This window comes from Lagopus leucura, unplaced genomic scaffold (assembly GCF_019238085.1).
Source record: "Lagopus leucura isolate 7727_CA_CO unplaced genomic scaffold, USGS_WTPT01 Super-Scaffold_100030, whole genome shotgun sequence".
Classification (NCBI taxonomy): Eukaryota; Metazoa; Chordata; class Aves; order Galliformes; family Phasianidae; genus Lagopus; species Lagopus leucura.
The window spans coordinates 218600-237946 of record NW_024962281.1 but is presented as its reverse complement, the minus strand read 5'-3'; the positions used below and the strand labels follow the sequence as shown (position 1 = coordinate 237946).

General features: G+C 53.0%; 1 protein-coding gene across 3 annotated transcripts in view; it reads right to left on the bottom strand.

Moving 5' to 3' along the window:
* DPYSL3 (dihydropyrimidinase like 3) overlaps window positions 1–18877 on the bottom strand; it is a 29528-nt gene extending 10651 nt beyond the window's left edge. Inside the window, exons 1-3 of one of the 3 annotated variants that reach the window (XM_042881588.1) lie at window positions 18587–18877; window positions 3495–3583; window positions 1189–1373 (exon numbers count right to left, since the gene is read on the bottom strand). In XM_042881588.1, coding sequence (XP_042737522.1) covers window positions 1189–1373; window positions 3495–3583; window positions 18587–18877 — 565 coding nt within the window. Of the gene's footprint in view, window positions 1–1188; window positions 1374–3494; window positions 3584–5348; window positions 5400–9685; window positions 9787–18586 lie in introns of those variants that run through there. The other 2 variants (XM_042881589.1, XM_042881590.1) reach the window with 2 other exon arrangements.
* Window positions 18878–19347: the final 470 nt, after the last annotated feature.

The following is a 19347-nucleotide window of genomic DNA, read 5'->3' as shown; positions in this document are numbered from 1 at the left end:
ACTAAGGGTCCCACAAATTCATGCTGCACTTCACAGCCTGCATTAACAGACAACGCAGAAAAGATGAGCACATAGTCATGGATCTTTAAAACAAAGAAGACCATGAAAAGCAAGCAGGAAAAGAAATAACTGGGCAACATTCCAAAAGTGAAGGAAAAACAAAACAAAAAAAAAAAGACTGAGCTTCACTTGGATTGAGGTTTTATTGCAAATGCCTTCCCCAGCTCAGAACAGGACCACGTCCAAAATGCTCTGCAAAAAAACGCTTGACTGGGGACATGGGAGGGAACTAACGAGAGCTGGTTCACATTCGCACAGCTATCCTGATATACACCCCCTTCACCCTCAGGGGCTGCACTCTGGTGAACTTGCCTCTCACTTTGGCCTCTCACTGCTCTGCCTCCCCAAGGCAGCTCAGAGGTGAGCTGTGCCATACCCTGTGCTTTACTGCTACCCTGCACTCATGCAGGAGAGCTCATGCTCTGAGAGGTTTCACACTGTAATACCCGAAGAGACCTTTCACCCACTGGTCAGAAAAAGTAATTTCCAAGGCCCTGTTAAACAAAAAGATCCCAGAACTCTGCTCTACTCAAACCTGCCCTGCCACAAGTTGCTGGTAGCAAAAGCTAGAGCTGCACACTTGGCTGCAGTTACTGTTCCACTCGCTTTTCCATTAGAGACGCCAGCAAGGCAGGGAGAAATGTGGGCTGGCCTGGCAAGGACAACAAACATCCTCAACTGAGTCTCTGAAAAACCATCGATGCCAAGATGGCTCTCTGGTCTCTGCCACTTTGCCTGCAAGTTTCTGAGCTCCCAGAGGGACTTCCCTTCCCAGTCCTCTCCCGTATTTTCCCAAGCATCAGATGCGTTTACGCTCCTAACTGCCTCTTCCAGAGGGCAACAATGACAGTGTTGCTCATCTTTCTCTTTCTCCAAAATTGCCCCTAAATCTTCCCTGTCAGCTGCCATCTCTGTCCATCTTTGCTGCCCTACATAGGAACTTCTGCACAGCCCTCTTTGTACATCCTCTGAACAACAACAACAACAAACAAATCTTCAGAAGTCATGGAAGTCAATATCAAACAGATCCCATGCAGTTACAGAACTAACACAGCAGTGCTTTAACTCCTCTCAAAAGCACAGAGCCTGCTGGGTGCTGTCACACAGGGACCTGCCTGCTGCACTCACTGATCATTGTAGTCCCACCAGCCAGAGCTGCTTTCGTCCCTTGGAAGAAATCATCCACTGCTGTCATCCCCTTGTACGGCATCTGCAGGTGAGTGTGGACGTCAATTCCTCCAGGGATCACCATCTTCCCATTGGCTTCTATGGTTTTGACCCCTCCAGGGACAATGAGATTGTCTCCAATCTGCCTGATGAGACCACATCAAGATGGTGAGCCACACACAGAGGAAAACAGGCACCATATAACGGATCAACAGGTCAGGAGGGGGCAGGCCAACCCCAGCCCAGCAGCAGTGCCTTGCTCCTTCCCAGGAACCAGAGGTGAGACCACCTCACTGAGCAGCCAACTGTGAGGTTGTCCGGCCTGCCCAAAATTGCAATCTGCATCGTCCTGGGAGGGCTGCCATCTGTCCACCTGCTTTAGCAGTGCCTATTGTGACACCAGCTGTCTGGGGCAGCCCCGGCTCAGGGTGGCCAGGAGCATGGCCTGATGAATACTCAGATCTCTGCACTGTTGGTGAGAAGCTGCCCAGGTCACCTCATGCCCCACTGACCAGGAGCCAGGCACCTGCAAGCATTCCCAGAGCAGCAGTCCCACCTGCTCAGCTGGGACTAGTGCTCCCCAAGCCCTGACACCAGCCCTGCCTCCAGTAAGCTGCACCCCTAATCTCCCCTCACCCCCGTCCTTCTGCCCACCTTAAGTAAGGCTCAAGTCTGAGGCTTACTTACAGAGAAAGATGATTTCTCACTGTAATGCCACAGCTGCTAGGCCAGCTCAGGCCTCGGCAGGGTCTGGCAACACTGCTCCAAGCACAAAACCCGGTGGAAAAAGGACAGACCCTCTCCCAGGACCTTCCTTCTCGCCTGCTGCCCTCGCTCATCCCAAAGGATGCTACCAGCAGGCCCACACGGTAGTGAAGGCAAGACCCGAGGTACACCAAAACACCTGAAAAGAACAAGCTTAAACCTCCACTATACATCCACTCAGAGCTCATACTGAGGGCCCTCAGGAGAACAACTGATATTCTCCTCCCTGGACACATCAGTTCTTCTGCCAGAGCACCTGAATGCGGGGACTCCCTTCACTCAGCCCCCACCCCCTCAATCCCTTTATCTGCCCATATGTAGCACTCAGCCTTCAAATCTCTTCTTTCAGAAATCCTATTTTCAACAAGCCTTCCACAGTCTTTCCAGATAAATCAAGATAAAAGAAACACCAGTTTTACTGGAAGACTTCTGATTTCCTTGACATGCTGGGGAGGCAATTGAGCAGCAAATTCCACTTTTGCATTTCATTCAACATATCCACTTTACAGTTTTTTTCTTTAGAATCCCGCAAGTTCTGCAGACAGAACTGCTTACTCCAGTGTCCTCGCGGCAATACATCAGCAGCTCTTCCCACCATTTTTTAAGATGAATCCCTCAGCAAAGGATTTAAACTGCTCACTGTATTTTAAACAGAATTCATTTGTTGGAGAGTTCCAGTTCCAAGGCAATGGAATTCTGCAGCCTTCAGGCTGCGGATGAGGCAAGGGATTTGCCCAGGAATATCCAGAAGATCTGTTCAACTGCAGGACCTGACGCTGGTACATGCCTAGGTATGTGCAGCAGTCAATCAAGACTGCTCTCCTCCTTGAGCTAAAAACAGCCTCACAGAAATACAGCCCCACTTCCTGAAAATTATTTATCTACTGCTAGATTTTTAAAAGATCAGTATTTTCCCCTTAGCATACAGCAAAAAAATGGCTTTTCAAGTCCCTCTGCTGCAAATTGTCGTGGTTCTTTCCGTTCACCCAGTGGAATGGTCCCCATGAAAAATTTGCTAATTTTGAACTGCAGCTTTTAGACAGCAGTTATCATTGCTCCTCTGTAACACATGAAGAAGCCAGAGGGACCCAGAGGTTTGGCATGCAGTTCCTGAAAACCTCAGGGAGGAAGATAACCTCCTGAACTCCTCATTAGTGCTAATGAATGGGATCTTGGGCGGGGTCCCTCATGCTAACACTGGTGACACAGGGGGACACAGGAGGCAGAGAAAAACTTTGTTCCTGATGCAATTAGATACAGCTTAGTTGTACAGTGGACACTGAGTCACCAGGTCACCAGTCCAGCTGCAATTCAGTCATTGGAGTCACTACATAACCACGTCCACTTATAGGTGGAGAGCTGAGCCTCCAACCAAAGTGACCTGTGACGTTTCAACAGCTGGCAAGCAGGATGCAGACTGCATCCACAAAAAGCCAATAACCATCTAACCGGAAGCTAATTTAAGGGGAGACAGAGTGGAACTGTGGAAGTCCCATACTTACTTTATGAGACCATCTTCCATGTAAATGTCAGCATAGAATGACTGATCATCATTGACTATTCTCCCTCCTTTAATAAGGAGACGATCACTCTGTGAAGAGAAAAACACAGCAGAAGTCAGCAGCAGGCAACACACATTTCTCAAGATACCAATGGACTGCTTCTCCTGGGTGCTCTCCTCCTGCATCACACAGCTCACTGCAACAGCAGATACTTCAGGAAGTTTGCATCTGCAATAACATTTGGAAAACAGAACAAGCACAAGGACTGAATGTCACCCAGACCAGAAATGCTCTTATGTTCCCTCCCGCATTCACACTTTTGGACCTGGGCAACCGAGAGAACAGAGACTGTGCTGCAGGGAACACCATATCCTGAGGAATATGAGCTCCATCTTCTACCTCCCTCTGCACAAGTCTGAGTGCTGGCTGCATGTGGTACCGGGGCTAACACCCTGGCCTCATACATGGGTTCCAGGTGTTCAGGTGACATTATCTGCTCCTGCTTTTCTAGAGGACATGCAGACTTCTTGATTGCTTGAAACACACCCAGCACCATTCCCAGCTTTCAGCCATCCCTTACTTCCCCCTTTGCTCCTGCAGATGCCTGCAGCCCCAGCTTCAGGGTGCGAACCCCCTTCTCTCCCCACCACCACCACAGCACAAGCCCACACCCAGCCGCTGACAGCCTCTGCAGTTTCACATGCAGAAGCATCTTGAGGAGCTTGCACCATTAATTCCTCTAAGGGAGCTGGGCTTGCTGCTCTGCGGGAGGGGGGGAAAAAAAAAGAAAAAAAAAAGAAAAAAAAAATCACTAATGCACGGTTATTCACAGCACAGAATCCCCTCACACCCCGCAGCGCACAGCCGCCAAAGAGCAAAGGCTGGTGCGCATTGCAAGGCAATCTCACTCGTGTGGCTCAGACAAAGAAACTGGGTGGGGAAGGCAGCACGCAGCACGGTGCTCTCAGCCGCTGCAGCTCAGCTTCCCTGGGCTTCTCCCTGGCAGCACTGACAGCCTTCAGCAGCCCGAGGCTCCACAGCTGAGATAAGGCCATCAGCAGCACAGGACCGGGACCCTCAGCAGCGCAGGCTGCAGCCATGCCTTACCCCTCATACACACAGTCCTCTCCGAGCAAAAGACCCAGCTCAGTTTTCCTCTCTCCTGACTGCAGGTGAAACACTGAGGTCTAACTGAGGTTTGCATGGAGATAGCCAGCAGGTCACTGCCTGCACACGGAGTTGCTACGTTGGCTGGTGGCATCAAGGTCACGGGCACCTCTCACTTCCATCTGTCTCTGCTGCAGCCCAGCCAGGCATGCTGACCAGAAGCACCCGGTCTGGGCCCACCCAGCTGCACACCTCAGGGGATGCCCAGGCTTGGGGCCATGGAGCTCAAACACAGACAATACTGCTAACAGATCACTGATCCTCCTCAGCACAGGGCACTTGTCCTCCCTTCTGCTTCTATACAAATGTCTTCTCACTAACAATACTGCAATTTTAAATTCAGAAAACACTAAAAGCGTGGGACCACAGACATATCACTATAGCCTGTCAGTCACAAGGGAAAACAGCTGAGCTGTGGCTCCTAGGGATGCAAAGGACTGGTATTTAAGTATCACTATGAGAAAGGCAGATAGCAATTACCATGCAGCAGTATCAGGCACAGGCTGTAAATCAGGGCTATGATCAGAAACACAACACTCCAGTTAACTCTATGTACAGTTTCTCCCATTTCCCCCATATGCCATGGCAGACCCTTGTTTGTTTTAGCTAGCCTGCTGGAAGAGAAAAGAGCCAACCTGCCCAAATCCAAAACCAGACTCCGGTATGTCACACCCATAGCCTTCGCACCTCCTGACTTCCCCTTCTGAAGTCCCGGGAGTCCATTCTTGCCAGCACGCAGAAGCAGCAGCACACACTGACGCTGGCCACCTCTTACTGCTCATCAGACAGAGGAAGGGCACACGGGCACTGGTGGTGTGGGAAGCAGAATGGAACACTTGACAACTGCTGAATAAACTGCTAATATAAAGTCAAAAAATACACCCACACACAAATGCAAACAGTCACTTTGTGACAGACATGAAGGGCTGCTCAGTACTCAGCTAGTTGCTAAATAAATAAGGTTGCTATACTCGCTACAGCTGCAGCACAAACAGGGCCTTTACTCAGGGGTCAGGCTCTGCCATGGGGCCTGCCCCATGCCTGCCCACCACAGCACCCCTGCGCACAGCAGGAGAAGGGCTGTGCTGGTACCCGCCTGATAACAAGGAGGAAGAATGCAACAAAGTAAAACAAGGAACATCCTGACACCCCATCTCCAGGCTCTGCATTACTCAGGGGAGCTCCCAGACATCGAGAAGACAGGAAAGCAGAAAGGAAGAGGATGAAACAGTTTGGAGGAAATGAATCTGAATTAATAGGCAACTTCTGCAGCACATGCATCCAGAGTGGCCCCAGATCACAATAAGCCCACTGTTCTCCCACCAGAGCTAGGCTGTGCCTCTCCACACCCACCACAGGCCACGTCACTGGCACTGCCAGCAGATGGGAGGCAGCCCCTCTCCTCCCGACCCACCAGCAGCACTGCCACGTGTGCCAGGGCCGGCAGGGCAGCAGGCAGCGGGCAGCAGCCTGGCTCTTACAAGGGCTGCGTGTGGTTGCAGCACAGGGCTGAGAGGTGCCCCAGGGCACACTGCCAGGCCCTCACTGGGATCTCTGCCACCCCACACCTCTGTCCTGCTGGGCAGCTCCATCTGTGTGCTGGACACTCTGTTGCAATGCCTGCTTGCATTCGGGATCAGTGTTAAGAAGCTTTCAAAACCATTACCCGTCTCCTCATGCCCACACTCTGCTCTTGATGCTCTTAAGCATCATCTGGCTATTTGAGATCCTGAAGTATCAGGAGACTTCTTAAAATCTCTTGGTGTGATGTGTAGCAGGGAGGGAGGCAGCTGCTTCCAGAGGGATGCTGGATCCAGCCAAGAGCACTGCTCACCTCACTAACTAAGCACAAGGGCATCGTTAGGGCAGCACAGAAGCAGGTGCATGGCTGTACTGCTCTTTACCTTGAAAAAGAATAGACACTAATTGCAAAGGTGTGACATCAGCAGCTAAATGTTTTCTTATTAAGGGACTACACGAGTGTTGAAAAGCCTCAGGCTGGAATGGCAGTGACAGCAGAGCTGTGAACTAACTCCTTTTTCCTCAACACTTATGGCCAGGTGTGGAACAGAACTGCCCAGTTGGTAACTGAGGCTTTTCTCCCCACGCAAGACGCCAACCAGCCCCATGCAAACCTCTTTATTTCCAGAGAGGCTACAGATGTCACAGAGATGTTGCCTGTGGGCTCCGATGAGATGGCTGAAAGGAGTGAGCACAGCCCATATCATGAGGAGATGTGGGAGCTCCCGACCGTCTGGGATAGAAAAGGCTTTTGTGACCAAAACAAAAAGACCAGAATATTTTGTTCCAACCAACAGTTCCACAGATAGCTATTCTGTGAAACTGTGGTAAGGCATTTCCCTTCTTTGAACCTCTACTTCTCTTTCCGCAGGGATAGGAAAATACTGTCAACAGAAGGAAAGGAAATATTTTGATTATGCCAGGGTGGGGGGAGCTAGCAAACATGCAGAAGGCTTGGGGTGACTCCTGAGCTCAGTGCCACAGCATTGGCACGCATCTGGACAGTAGCACAACATCTACTGGAGTCTGATGCACTGTGCACAGCGTGAGCTGCAGTGAAGAGCTCTAGAGCTGATGAAGCAGGCACTGAGAAAGCCAAAATATTTCATTAACCTCCCCCCTCCTCTCCATTTTTTACTCCACACCACCACCAACACACATGCCCAGACTTCCAAACCTCCTTTCAGTGGCCACTGTTTGCTTGTAACACTGTCACGTGTCACTTTGATCAGGCTCTTCCAATTCAGGTTGGGAATAATTTCACACCAATTCACCCCATGCAAACAAATGCACCCCTCACTTTTTCAAACTGATCCATCAGACAAACACTGTTTTTTCACAGATCGCTGTCAGAAAACAGCCTTCACTTGTGACAGCAACAGTGTTGAGTATAAGAAGAAATAGGATGGGAGCATCTGTGCATCTCCAGAACTGCCCAGGACAGTTTAAACATTAGCTGTCAGGAAGTAAAACCACTCTGATCTCCAATACCTGCAAAAAAGTCAAGTCTGCCTGTTCCAGGGGTGACAGGCAGTGAAGGCACTACTCTGCAGGTTCAGCAGTGCTATCAGTTTGAGACATACAGGTGGGCTACCACCAGCACAAGGCATTTCTAAGAGCTTTCAGCTGTGGAAAGGTCCCTGAGCTATCCCCCATCCTAATGGCACAACACAGCCTCTTCTAACAAGCACAGCTTAGCTGACGCTATGTGTCCTGACAGGCAATAACAGCCCCTGAAATGGAAGCATAGGGAAGAAGAACAAACAAGTGAAACCATGCCCGGGGGAGGCACAATCTGCATAAAGCAATGCAGTGCCTTTCTTCTAGAGAAGCCACCATAGCTGAGACATTCTTTACGCCACACTACTGAAAGAGAGAAGACCACCCCGTCCATGACTACTTCATTGCCTACCCTGCACCTCAAAGCACGTGTTCACGACCTAAGGCCACCTGACCCAAATTTCAGGGCAAGTGCCAGGGGGCCATCACCAAGATGCACGGGACACAGAAAAGAACTACCTGTGGTGTCAGCTTCAAAGACGCCATTCGCTCATAGCAATTCAAGCTTCAATAGGCTGAGGGAAGGATTTAACAGAGAGAAATAAAGCAAATTGTGAGGCTTTGTCACCACTGCAGTGAGAAAGTCCTTGCTGGATTCCAAGGGATCAGGAATCAGCCCCACATACCCACATATTGACACCTGTAAGGTGGACTGCACTTTCCTTGTGGAATGAACCCCAGAGAATGCAGGAAATCCCACCTGCAACAGCAAAGTTCTGGTCACTGCAGTCTGGGATACAGAAAAAAAGATTTGTGCAGAGATTTGTGAAAAGGCAATGTTGCTTGTTAAAGCAATTGGGTGGAGAACCTGCACTGACAAAAGAATTTCTCTTCATAGTAGCTGTGCTTCTTTGGGAGCAATTTGTTCACACCTGTACATAAAAAAGAATGAAGCTCTGCTCTCTCTATCCTTTTTCTTCAAGAAGCCAAAGCTCTCCTCAGGAGGAAAAACGGGCAATACAAAGTCAGCAGAAAGCCACAAATACAAGATGAAAGACCTTTTTGCTTCCCAAAAAGAAATCCCCACATGGCTCCTCTAAGGAGGGCAGGGGGGAAAGCAGCTGCACCCCACGGAGGAAAGCATGAGATGGATCAGAGCATGAAAACCTGACAGAGAAATCAGCACGGAGAGGCACCACAGCGACACTGGTGCAGCTGGACTGCCCGCAGCTTCGAAGGAAACATGTCAGCCGCCTCTTCTCGCTGGGTGGTGGCACAAACGTGCTGCGTTCATAATAGGTGCGGTCCCCTGCTCTACTGCACTAGCAGTGCGGACGCCGCACCTGACGCGGCGAGAAAGGAGATGGGCTCAGAATCCAGCGCACCGCCCGCCAGCACAGCGAGCATCCCGCAGACCACGGACGCGAACGCACCAGCCGTGCTGCGGCCCCGCCCGGTCTCTGCTCGCCCGCTCCACCTGCGCTCCGGCCGCGCACCGCCGGGGACAATGGGAACCGGCGCAGAGGGTCCGCGCTCACGGCCCGGCGGCGCTGCCGCTGCCAGGCGGGACCCCGCCGCGCTGCCCACGGGGAGCGGCCGCCCGCAGAGCCCGCGCCCGGCCGGCAGCTCCCGCGTCCGCATCCCCGCTCGGGAGGGAGCCGCGCCGAACGCGACGGCTGCGCCCGGACTTCTGGCCGCTCCCGCCCGGTGCCGCGATTCGAGCAGAGGACGGAGGCAGCTCCCGGGCTGCTGCCGGGCCGGACCCGCGGGCGCTGCCCGGGGAGCGGTCATCGCCACCGTCCGCCGCGGAGGCTCCACCAGAGCTGCGCTCGGCGCGGCCCTTCCTGGCGCGGACACCTGCGCGGGCGGCGGCTCTTTGTCTGCGCGCCGCCTCCCCGGCCCGAGGCGCGGGGCTCCCCCTTCCCCGCATCGCCCCCGCCGCCCGCGTCCCCGACAGCACAAAGGGACGACGGCACCGGAGGCGCCGAGGCGCTCAGCCCCACCGTGATACGCGGGATGTTCTTCTTGCCCTGGTAGGACATGGCGCCGCGCTGCCCGCCGCCGAGCGCTGCTCTCCGCTCCGCACAAAGGCAGCACCGCGCCGCGCCCACCGTGCCCGCCGCCACCGGGGACGGGAGACCGGCCCGCCCCGCCCCGCCCCGTGCCGCCCGCAGTGCCGCCAGGGGGCGCCCCCGTACCGGCACCGCTCACCGGGCACCCAGCGGCGCTCGCCGGGCACCGCCCGCCTGGAGCCGCGCACCAAACAGGGCTCCGCACGCCCGACGCCACTCGGCCGGCACAGGGCAACGCGCTGGGCTCAGCCCGGTCCCCCCTCCTGGGGAGGTCCCGAGGTTCGGGTCGCTGAGGTTGGGCGGCGCGGCCACTCTGCTCGATGCTAACTCCGTGCCCGGGTCCTGCCTGCAGAGACAGCAACCAACAAAGGTGGCCACGAATGGGGTTCCTTACGAGCTAAACATTCCCTTTGTAATAATAGTGAAGAGATTTCTAAAGAATAGCCTAGATGGTACAAATGGGGCACCAAAAATCACCTTATTTTTTTTTTCAAAAGCTCAAGAATCAAAAGCATTAAAACAAAAACAACAACAAACCCTACGATGCATTACACACACGACTCAAAGAACCAGGTGCCCACTGTAAACACTGCCAGTGCTGGCAGTACTATGGACCTCTGCGTTACGAAAACTGCCATCATTGTGAGGCTCTTACAGAGTCAGACTGGATATGTATTTCTTCTAAATCTGACAAACATTCACCTGCTTAAAGTGAGTCAGCAGCTTCTCCACAACTTACCATCACTACCACCATCTGCAACGTTCCCCAGGCTGCCCGGCTCAGCAGACCCACAGCTGGCCACTCACTGCCCCTGCCAGAGCAGCCCAGGGAGCACAGGGAGGGCTGAAAGCTTCCCCAACTCCCTGCTGCACCCATCTACTGCAGGAGTCTGCAGGTGCCAGAAAGGGAGTCGGAGCAGGGCTGGGCTGGAGCCTCTGTGACAGAGGAGAGAGCAGGGAAGGGACGTGGCAGCAGACCGCACCATTCCTGCTACAGTGCTGCAATGCTCCAAGAATTGGTCGTGGATTTTGGTGAGATAAGATTGGCTGGGCCTGCGGTATGAGGACACCCAATCCTTCTCATCAAACCTGCTGAAACTCCACACATTTATTTTCTAGAAAGTTGAAGAGCTGTCCCCCCACCGTGTGGTACCGTGGGACATGGTGTGCTGTCAGGGACAAAAAGAGCAGCAGTTCATCAGTCACTTACAGACAGATGAGACACAGACACGCACCGCTGCCTTCAGCACTCAGGCAGTTTCAGCCCCCTGGATGTTGGCCAACCACAGTGACCTCACAGCCTTCCTCTGAGGAGATGTGCAATGTGGCTGCTCCTGGTTGCTATGTGACACTTGCATAAATACACAGCCAAACACACCTCAGCAGGCCCCAGACATAGCACATGGGAAAAGATTTCACAGGGCCTTTTTCAGGTGCAGTCAGAGAAATGTTACTCTCAGGCTTCAAAGTATTCCCGACAAGAAGCACAGCCCACTGGTAAGGCACCTCAAAGTGGCAACACCCTTACAGCTCTCAACCTCCCCAGAACACCTTCAGGGAGAGACAACCACAGTTACATGTCAGTGTCCCACTGAGGTGGGTGAAAGGAGCGCAGCGAGGAGCAGCGGCAATGTGAGCAGAGCAGCGGCCATGCGCTACTGCAAGGACTTTGCCAGCAAAACAGACTCCATCTGACTGTGGCCTGTCAGTGCTCAGCTGCCAGGCTCAAAGAGTGTCACGAAGACAGGAAGCTGCTGATCTAACCCTTGTGCAAAGGATGAAAATAGGTTCAGCAGCCCTACGTGTCTTTGGTCAGTGACGCTCTCACGGAGGTTCAGTGAATATAACCACTCATGGAACAAATCAGACTCCAGCACTGCAGTGTTCAGCAGGCACGACAGGACAGCCCATCCCCACACACATCATCTCCTCCCTCCCACATTTGTTCTTTACATAAAACCATCCCTTCTTCTCTCGCAACGGTCAATTTCTCAGGGTCTGAACTACCTTGGGGTACCTCTGAGCACACCTGGCCACCTCTGGGGGGGATTCAGCTCCCAGCCATGAGCTCTCCTCAGTGTTTGATGACCGTGCTGTCAGTGCTGCTGGTTCCAGCCTTCCCAAACTCCAATGCTCAACTTTACAGCCAGGGGAAAGTGGGAAAAGAGCCTACTGGCTCTGTTACTGGAAAATACTCACTAGCTATCCCCATCATGCTAGCTTGCCCATCGTTCCCACCATTCACATCATCTCCCAGAGGCAACATGGAACTCTATAGACTTTCAAACTCTCACTCAGAAGCAGATACGAATGGGATGGAATCTGAAACTCAGATGCTTGCTCTGGACTTGCAAGGTCTGCCAGGAGGCAGCAGAAGAGCCTCCATGCTGTACAAGGCATGGGGGGACCATGACATTTTTTCCACAGTGGAGCAACTCAGCTTAGTTTTCTCCTGGCTGGATTATACACTGGGTTTTTGGCAATGGAAAGAAGGAGAGAATTTAACCAATGTTATGGCCTGAGACAAGCTACATTTCCAGGTCAGGAGCTGATGTTTTCAAGGAATTACCATATTAAAACCACCAGGTATTACTGCCACTGCACCCCAGCTCGATTACCATATGATTGCAATCACCTGTCCAAACTGACATTAAGTTCTCTGTAGTCCTGTCAAGGATGAGTAATTTCAAGACTGTTCTTTTTCCTTTGGACTGAGGTTACCAGTGGTGCCATTCACAAAAACCTCAAGAGCCAACTTCACGCCTGTTGGAGATGATGCTCTGCAGAATGCAATCAAGGCTCTGGAAAAGCAGAAGGTCTGGAGGGTCTGCCCCTGATCACCAGAACACAGGGATTCCAGCATGCCCATGGCACACACCAAGACACCGTCCCTGTTAAAACATTGGCTGTGGACACCCAGAGGTTTGTGAACTACCTTACACTCTTCACAGAGAGCCATTAAGAACAGCCTCGATGCCATTTGGCTTCAGCCAACCAGACAAGACTTCTGAACCTCCAGCTGAGCTGAAGTACAGCAGGGTCAGGAACAGAGGGAAGAAGGGAAACTAATATAAAAGCACTTTGAATTTCTATTAGATACTGGCAAAATTACATTTCAAAAATATTTAATGATGGTGGAATCTAACTGCTGTCTTCAAAAGTTGCAAGTGCATGAACTTACTTATGGGACTGCCTGTGGGAAACAAATGGTGAATCCCCCTAGGAGCCCTGCTGCCCTATTAGTGGGCCTGCTGTCAGCTGCCAGCTCGGACACTTGCTAACCCAATGGGATGCCACTGCTTTCACAAACATCTCCCAGGACCCCCCAACCCCAACAGGCATGCCAGGCCTCTGAGAAATGAATAGACCCCAGGCTGCAGAAGACAGACCCAGCCCTGCTTCACATCAGCAGGACCACACACCCCTGAGCAAACAGCATGCAGGGAAGGCATCAAGGGATGGGAAGATTATTTCTTCTCTTTGCCAGAAACAAATGAGGTTGAAATTAAACATGTCAAATAGAATATACCCCAATCTGTACATGAGTGACTGATGCTTTATAGCCAGCTACAACGCAATTACAGCCTGAACCTGCAGGGCAATGAGCTGGGTGACTCAGCGAATGCCCTCCCTTTTGTGGTGCACTCGAGGCGAGGGCAGGGCTGGGAAGGAGCCAGCAGCCCCGGGCTGGCCCAGCAGCTGTGTGACGAGGCACCATCCCCACTGTGCTGCCCAGTGCCACTGCCAGCAGCACCTCGCTTCAGAAACACGATAGAAACGAGGAGAGTGCAGCAGAGCGGCATTGGGTTTATGACAGATCACAAATATAACAGCTCTGACACAGCCGTGGCCTCCCAGGGCTTAGTGGCCAGAGCTGTCCCCATGTCCCCTCCCATACCTTCACATGGAGCGGACTGCTGGGACCCGGCGAGGAGCAGAATGACACGAGGTAAAAAGGGACGGGACAGAAGCACAGGAGCAAACAGGTGGCACCGGGTTTGCAGACACAAGTGCACACGGCACAACGCCTGCCTGTAAATGGCCTGGAGGGACGCAAGTGCTTGAAACCTGACTGCAGGAGTTCATTCCGGACAGAAGCAGCGATACAGCAAAGAATTCAGCATACAGCCACGTTTGCAGGGGAACAGTGCGGGTCGCCCAGGCTGAGACTTGGCTCTCGGCCAGAATTGCTCTTCTCCCGGCCCCCCGACTGCAGAGATGCCCGGCGCTGCTGCCGCTGGATGTCACCAGAGAGCGGGGCCGTCCCCTCGGAGCTCCGCTCCCCGTAGGCTGCAACCCGCGGGCCCCTCCTGCAGCTTGGTGAGCGCAGCGCTACCCGGAGGGCACTGCGGTACCCGCACAGCAGCCGCACACGGGCACGTTTCATCCGGCACTGAGCCGGGATGTGGAGGGCACCAAGGGGCACCGGGCGCTGGCCCAGGTTGCAGGTCGCCATCAAAGTCCTGCGCAGGGCACGGAACAGAATGAAGGCCCGGGTGCTCAGCTCAGCCTCGCTCCTGCTCGCCCTCAGCTAAACGGGAAGATCCACCGCTAGATCCAAACCTGCTTGCTGTAAAATGGCATTCGGCCATTCCCAGCAGAGCAATGAGAGCTGCTGGACTGAACCCACAGCCAGGACTCAGCCCAGCAGAGTGAGCCAAAGTACTGCTGTATTTTCCAGCTCCTCTGCCTCGTCTCCAGGAAGAATGCCGGCATGTTTGATTTTTGTTTCTTCCTCCTGTTTCCTCCAGTCATCATAGCAACTGCTTGTGAGCAGAAAAAGCAGCATTCCCCATCTCTCTGCATAGGTAACGATGGAGGAGTACACATAGGGAAAACTTGTGCTTGAAGCTAAACATCAGAAGAAGTACGGATCTAAGTGGTCTGCGTGGTGGTTCTCCTCGGGATTAGGGCTGCCAGCAACCAGCTCTGCACTCGCTCAGACCACTCCTGCAGAGCAGACCGCACTGATGAGATGCTCTTCCAGATCTCACACTGTTTCTGCTAGAAAGGGGGCTTGTCAGCTGCCCCAGGCCTGGAATTGTTCAAGGCCAGCTTAGATGGGGCTTCGGGCAACCTCATCTAGAACAAGTTGGCAATTGGTCATCTTTAGGTCCCTTCCAGCCCAAATCATTCTACAACTCTATTCCATGACTCTAAAAGCTGCTTGCTTTGATGCCGTTTGCAATGGCAAGGCAAGTTTGCCTAGGAAGCCAAGGACAGAAGGGCAGGAATGAGCAGTCGAAGAAGGGAGAAGCTCACATTCAGAGGGATCACGGTGAACCCTGTGGGTCTCACACACAACTGAGCCACCGCAGGCCTGGCTGGCCCAGCAGCCTTGGACAGTCAGGCTGAGCTGGATTCTCATAGAACCACAAAAATTAAAAAAAAAAAAAAAAAAAACGGAAAACCAAAACAAAAATCTCTTCTCTGCAATCCTGAGGGGGGTGATACAGAGGTTATGAATCAATGCCATAGAAGCGCTTTATGGTCCTCAGCATAAATGCAAGATTTTAAACTGTTCTGAATGGCTGTGCACAACCGCAATTTCTTGATCCCACTCAATTTGCCGGTAAGGAAAAGATTACTCCTGGATCGGTGTCTCTGCTATAAATACTGGCAGTGGAAACAAATTCTGGATGCTGAAGTCATAGCAAATGTTAAGAGTGTCAGAAAAAGAATAACTGAGAACAGAGTTAGCTTCTCTGCTAACTCAGCTTTGTTCTGCATCAGAAGCAGCCCTCCGCCTCACTCTGTGTTCTGTCACCTACAGTCAGAGCGGTGCCACACAACTGCAGGGCAGGGCCTGTCAGCTCCAGCTCAGCCAGGAAGAAGCCAGACCCTTCCTCGTGCTGGCCAGAGCAGCCTCAGCCTGTGGGGAAGCTGTAATCCCCAGTTTGTGGGCCCACAGCCAGTTGCCTTGGAAATGACAACTTCACTGCAGAACCACACAGCAGGATGGGATGAGAAGTCTGGGGTAAGCATAACAAACCAAATGCTCCCCGCCCATGTTACTGAGCAAAAGGGTGGAAGAGTAAGAGCCCTGTATGCCGAGCAGCAGGAAGGGCAGCGCATGCAGGGCGCTGCCACAGGCTGCTCTATACCATCCCAGGCACCAGGCACTGAGGAGATGCCATGCCTGTGAAGTTCAGTTCACCATCTCTCACAGCTGTGCTGCCCTGCAGGTGCCCAGCAGAGATGTGCAGGGTGCATTTATCTGTCATCAATGCCCAGGGAATGCCCTCACCACAGGAATTCAGAGGATGCTGTCTATGAGTTCCAGAGAAACTTTCTCTGACTTCATTATAGTAAAATACATGACACAATCCACACATGTAGATAAAAAGCATGGCAATACTTGAGAAAAACTGCATGGAACTTCACAAGGGTAGAGTCCACACAGAGTATTACTGATGGAAACCTGCACTGAGCTCAATTCCACTTCTTAACTAAGGTCCCTGCAATGCTCCAGAACAATGTACCGTTCCTCCAAAACTTGAGCATTCTGCAACAACAACCCCTGATGCAGCAGGTCCCAGATCTGGGGGAGGTCTCCTGACGTAGCAGAGAAAGCCCCAGGCACAGCTCTCACCCATCTGCACTGGGAGCAGGCGAGCCCAGAAAGCCATGCAGGTGCTCAGCAGCCTCTGCACCACTGCCCTGGCTCAGCCATCTCCAGCTTGGAGGAGTGCTCACCCTCACAGTCCCCACATCAACTAGCAGAGCTCAGATTCCCACTGATAAAGCAGTCAGGCACCTGGCTGCCTTTGCAGTAAATCAGTGGAATGATTTCACTGCCGCCTTCCCTCCTTCTCCAAGAATATGTTCACCGAAAAATTATCCGATACACCCCATCTGCTGCCCACTGCACAAGCGAGTCCTTCACCCTCAGCTTTTCTAACAAACAGTTACTTGGTCAAGGGTAGATCACTTAACCTTTCTTTCTGTTTCTTAATCTTGAAATTATTCAAAAAAGTTTAATTTATCTCAACAAAGGAGTCTTTGTGTGCTCTGAATCTGCAAAGAGTTCAACATAAGCAAACTCTTTGTGACTGCACAGACACACTAACCTGCCATAGCGGGGGGTCAGTGTGCCAGAGGGGCCCTTCCCATTGGGGCTGCTGTGCTCTGGGGCACTCCTGAACTTGGAAGTTGTAGGAAAAAGTCATACGATTCTTTCTGGCCGTGCAGTAACAAGAACATTTATATGTGAAGCTTCCCACCCTCTCAGACAAGAAGTGTAGATAAAAAGGGCCTGGTTTCTGATGCTTATCAAATGGAAGCCTTCAGAAGAAGAAATGTGGGAGCAGAAAACACCAGAAAGAGTTGTTGAAGGGAAGTATCAACTACAAAATTCTGGTAGAATGGTCTAAACAAGACCTTAAAAGGGAACGAGACTGCTCCAAATACTGGTACAGCTAATTAATGAAAAGCTTGGAGACAAGCCCGCAAACAGGCTACAGCAAATTTCTGCTTCTTTTTCAGCAAGCATCAGCTTAATGTTATTTCAGTGGTCTGATAATCAAACCATACCGACAAGGCTTGCACTGATAGGAGCAGCATCAAGTTTGCTCCTGACTCTGTACAAGGAGCAAACTGCAAGAGCAGGAACATCCAGTATGCCAGTAAGAAACCTGAAAGCAGAGACTGAAGAAATGAAAGCACAATGAAGAAAGCTCACAGCATCCAGCTGCCAAGCTAGAAGCTCGTACAGAACACAGCGGACCTTGAGAACAGCTTGATGTTTCTCCTGAACACCAATACAGGCCAAATCATTCACACCACTGCTTCTGCACCCACCGGGCTCCAGCTGAGCTCAGTACTCCAGATGAGCAGGGATCTTTGCCAGTGGTTGTGCTCTGGACACAAGATGGTGTTTCTGCAGAACCCCAACATCACCACATCACTTCTTCAGGCTAAGCTGCCCTCCTGCTGCTGAGTTTAGTGATTTTTGTTTCCAGTTTTAAAAACGGGCTTTATTTATTTGCTCTGTTAACCCTTGAAAAACAATGCCCTTAGGACCACTGTTTACTACAAATTTCACCCCCTAACTCACTGAGCAGCAGGCCGGCCTGCAGCCTTACTGCTTCACATATGTATGTGAGCACCAGATTCACTGAAATCCTAAATGACATGCTTACTCAACACCATTAACTTAAAAATCCTCCTGCTAAACTCACACTGATGTATACGGAATAAGAGCCAAAAAAGCAACCTCTATCTGAAGAATCCATGCTGCTAAGATAGAAGAGTATTTATTTGTTCATATGAATTTAGTACGAGTTTAGAAATGTTGTGCCTAATGCTGCCCTTCAGAAGTGCCACTTCCAGGTCAGCGTGAGGTCTCTGGCTTCTGTGTCACAGTGAGATCAGGGCTGGGCTGCAGTTACTCCAAAGAGTAACTCTAAAGCGTCTTTTTTGGGGGTGGGAGAAGAGGATGTCCATTCATTAAAGCATAAAAAGAGCAACGTAATAGAAAGAGTCAGCAAATCTAACGCTCAGCTTTACCATTCTTGGTAACGGGGTGTAGATCTTTTTATTATATTTCCAAAAATCACTGACATCCCAATTCGCAGAGAGGAGCGCTGCACGTTGGAAGATAACAGGAAAGCCTTCTTTCCTTCCCTTAAGGAAGACCGGGAGGAACTGCAGATCCTCCTCCTGGTAAACCAGAGAAAGCAACAGCCCGAGCCGCAGCAGCAGCTGAGTAACAAACTTTGCCTCGAGTTACCGCCGCCAGGACGGAGAAAAGCAGCGGCGCCTTCTGCCGCCCCGCCGCCGAGAAGAGCTCCCGCCCCGCACCGGGACAAGCGTCCGCCGACCGGCCCGTACCTTATCGTCGTCGGGGGACAGGTTCTGCAGCCGCTCCTTGTCCGCGGCGCCGCGGACCTCCCCGGGGTCGGGGTCCGGGACGGCGGCGGGGTCCGGTTCGGGGCGGGCGGCGGACGGCGTGGCACGGCGCTGCCCGACGCGCAGCGCGCCGAAGTCCAGAGTCTTGCTCTCGAAGGCGCCCTCGACGCTGCAGAAAAGGCCGCCGCGCTTCTGCCGGGGTACGGCCGCCGTGCCCGGCCGCGCCAGGTACACCGGCAGCTCGTCGCTACCGCGCCGCCCGCCAGCCGCCATGCCCGCCCGCCTCGCCGCCGGGGAAGGGGCCGGGGACTGGGCCGCGACCGGGGCGGGGGCTTCCCCGCGGGGCGGGGAACGGGCGGGAGCGGGGCGGCCCCAGGGGCAGGCGCGGGGGCCGCTCGACTGGGCGGGCCGGCTGTCGGCGTGTCGGGGCCGCGGTGCCGCCGCCCGCGGGGACGGGAGCGGAGAGCGGGGCCGTCGAGGCCGTCGGCGCGCTGGAGGTGCGGGCGGCCCCGGTGCGGCTTTCCTAGAGAGCGTTTGCCGAGCGGCGGGCGCTAAGCTGAAGCCGCGGAGCGGCGGGCGGCTGACGGGGCGCGTGCAGGCGCGCTGCCCGGCGATTCGTCCCGAGCGTCCGGTCCCGCCGCTGCCGCGCCGGTCAGGGCGCTGAGCGGCGCTGCGATGTGTCCGCGCGCGGGCGCATCTCCGGCCTCTGCGCAGCGATGGAACAGGGAATCCGAGGTGGAAGT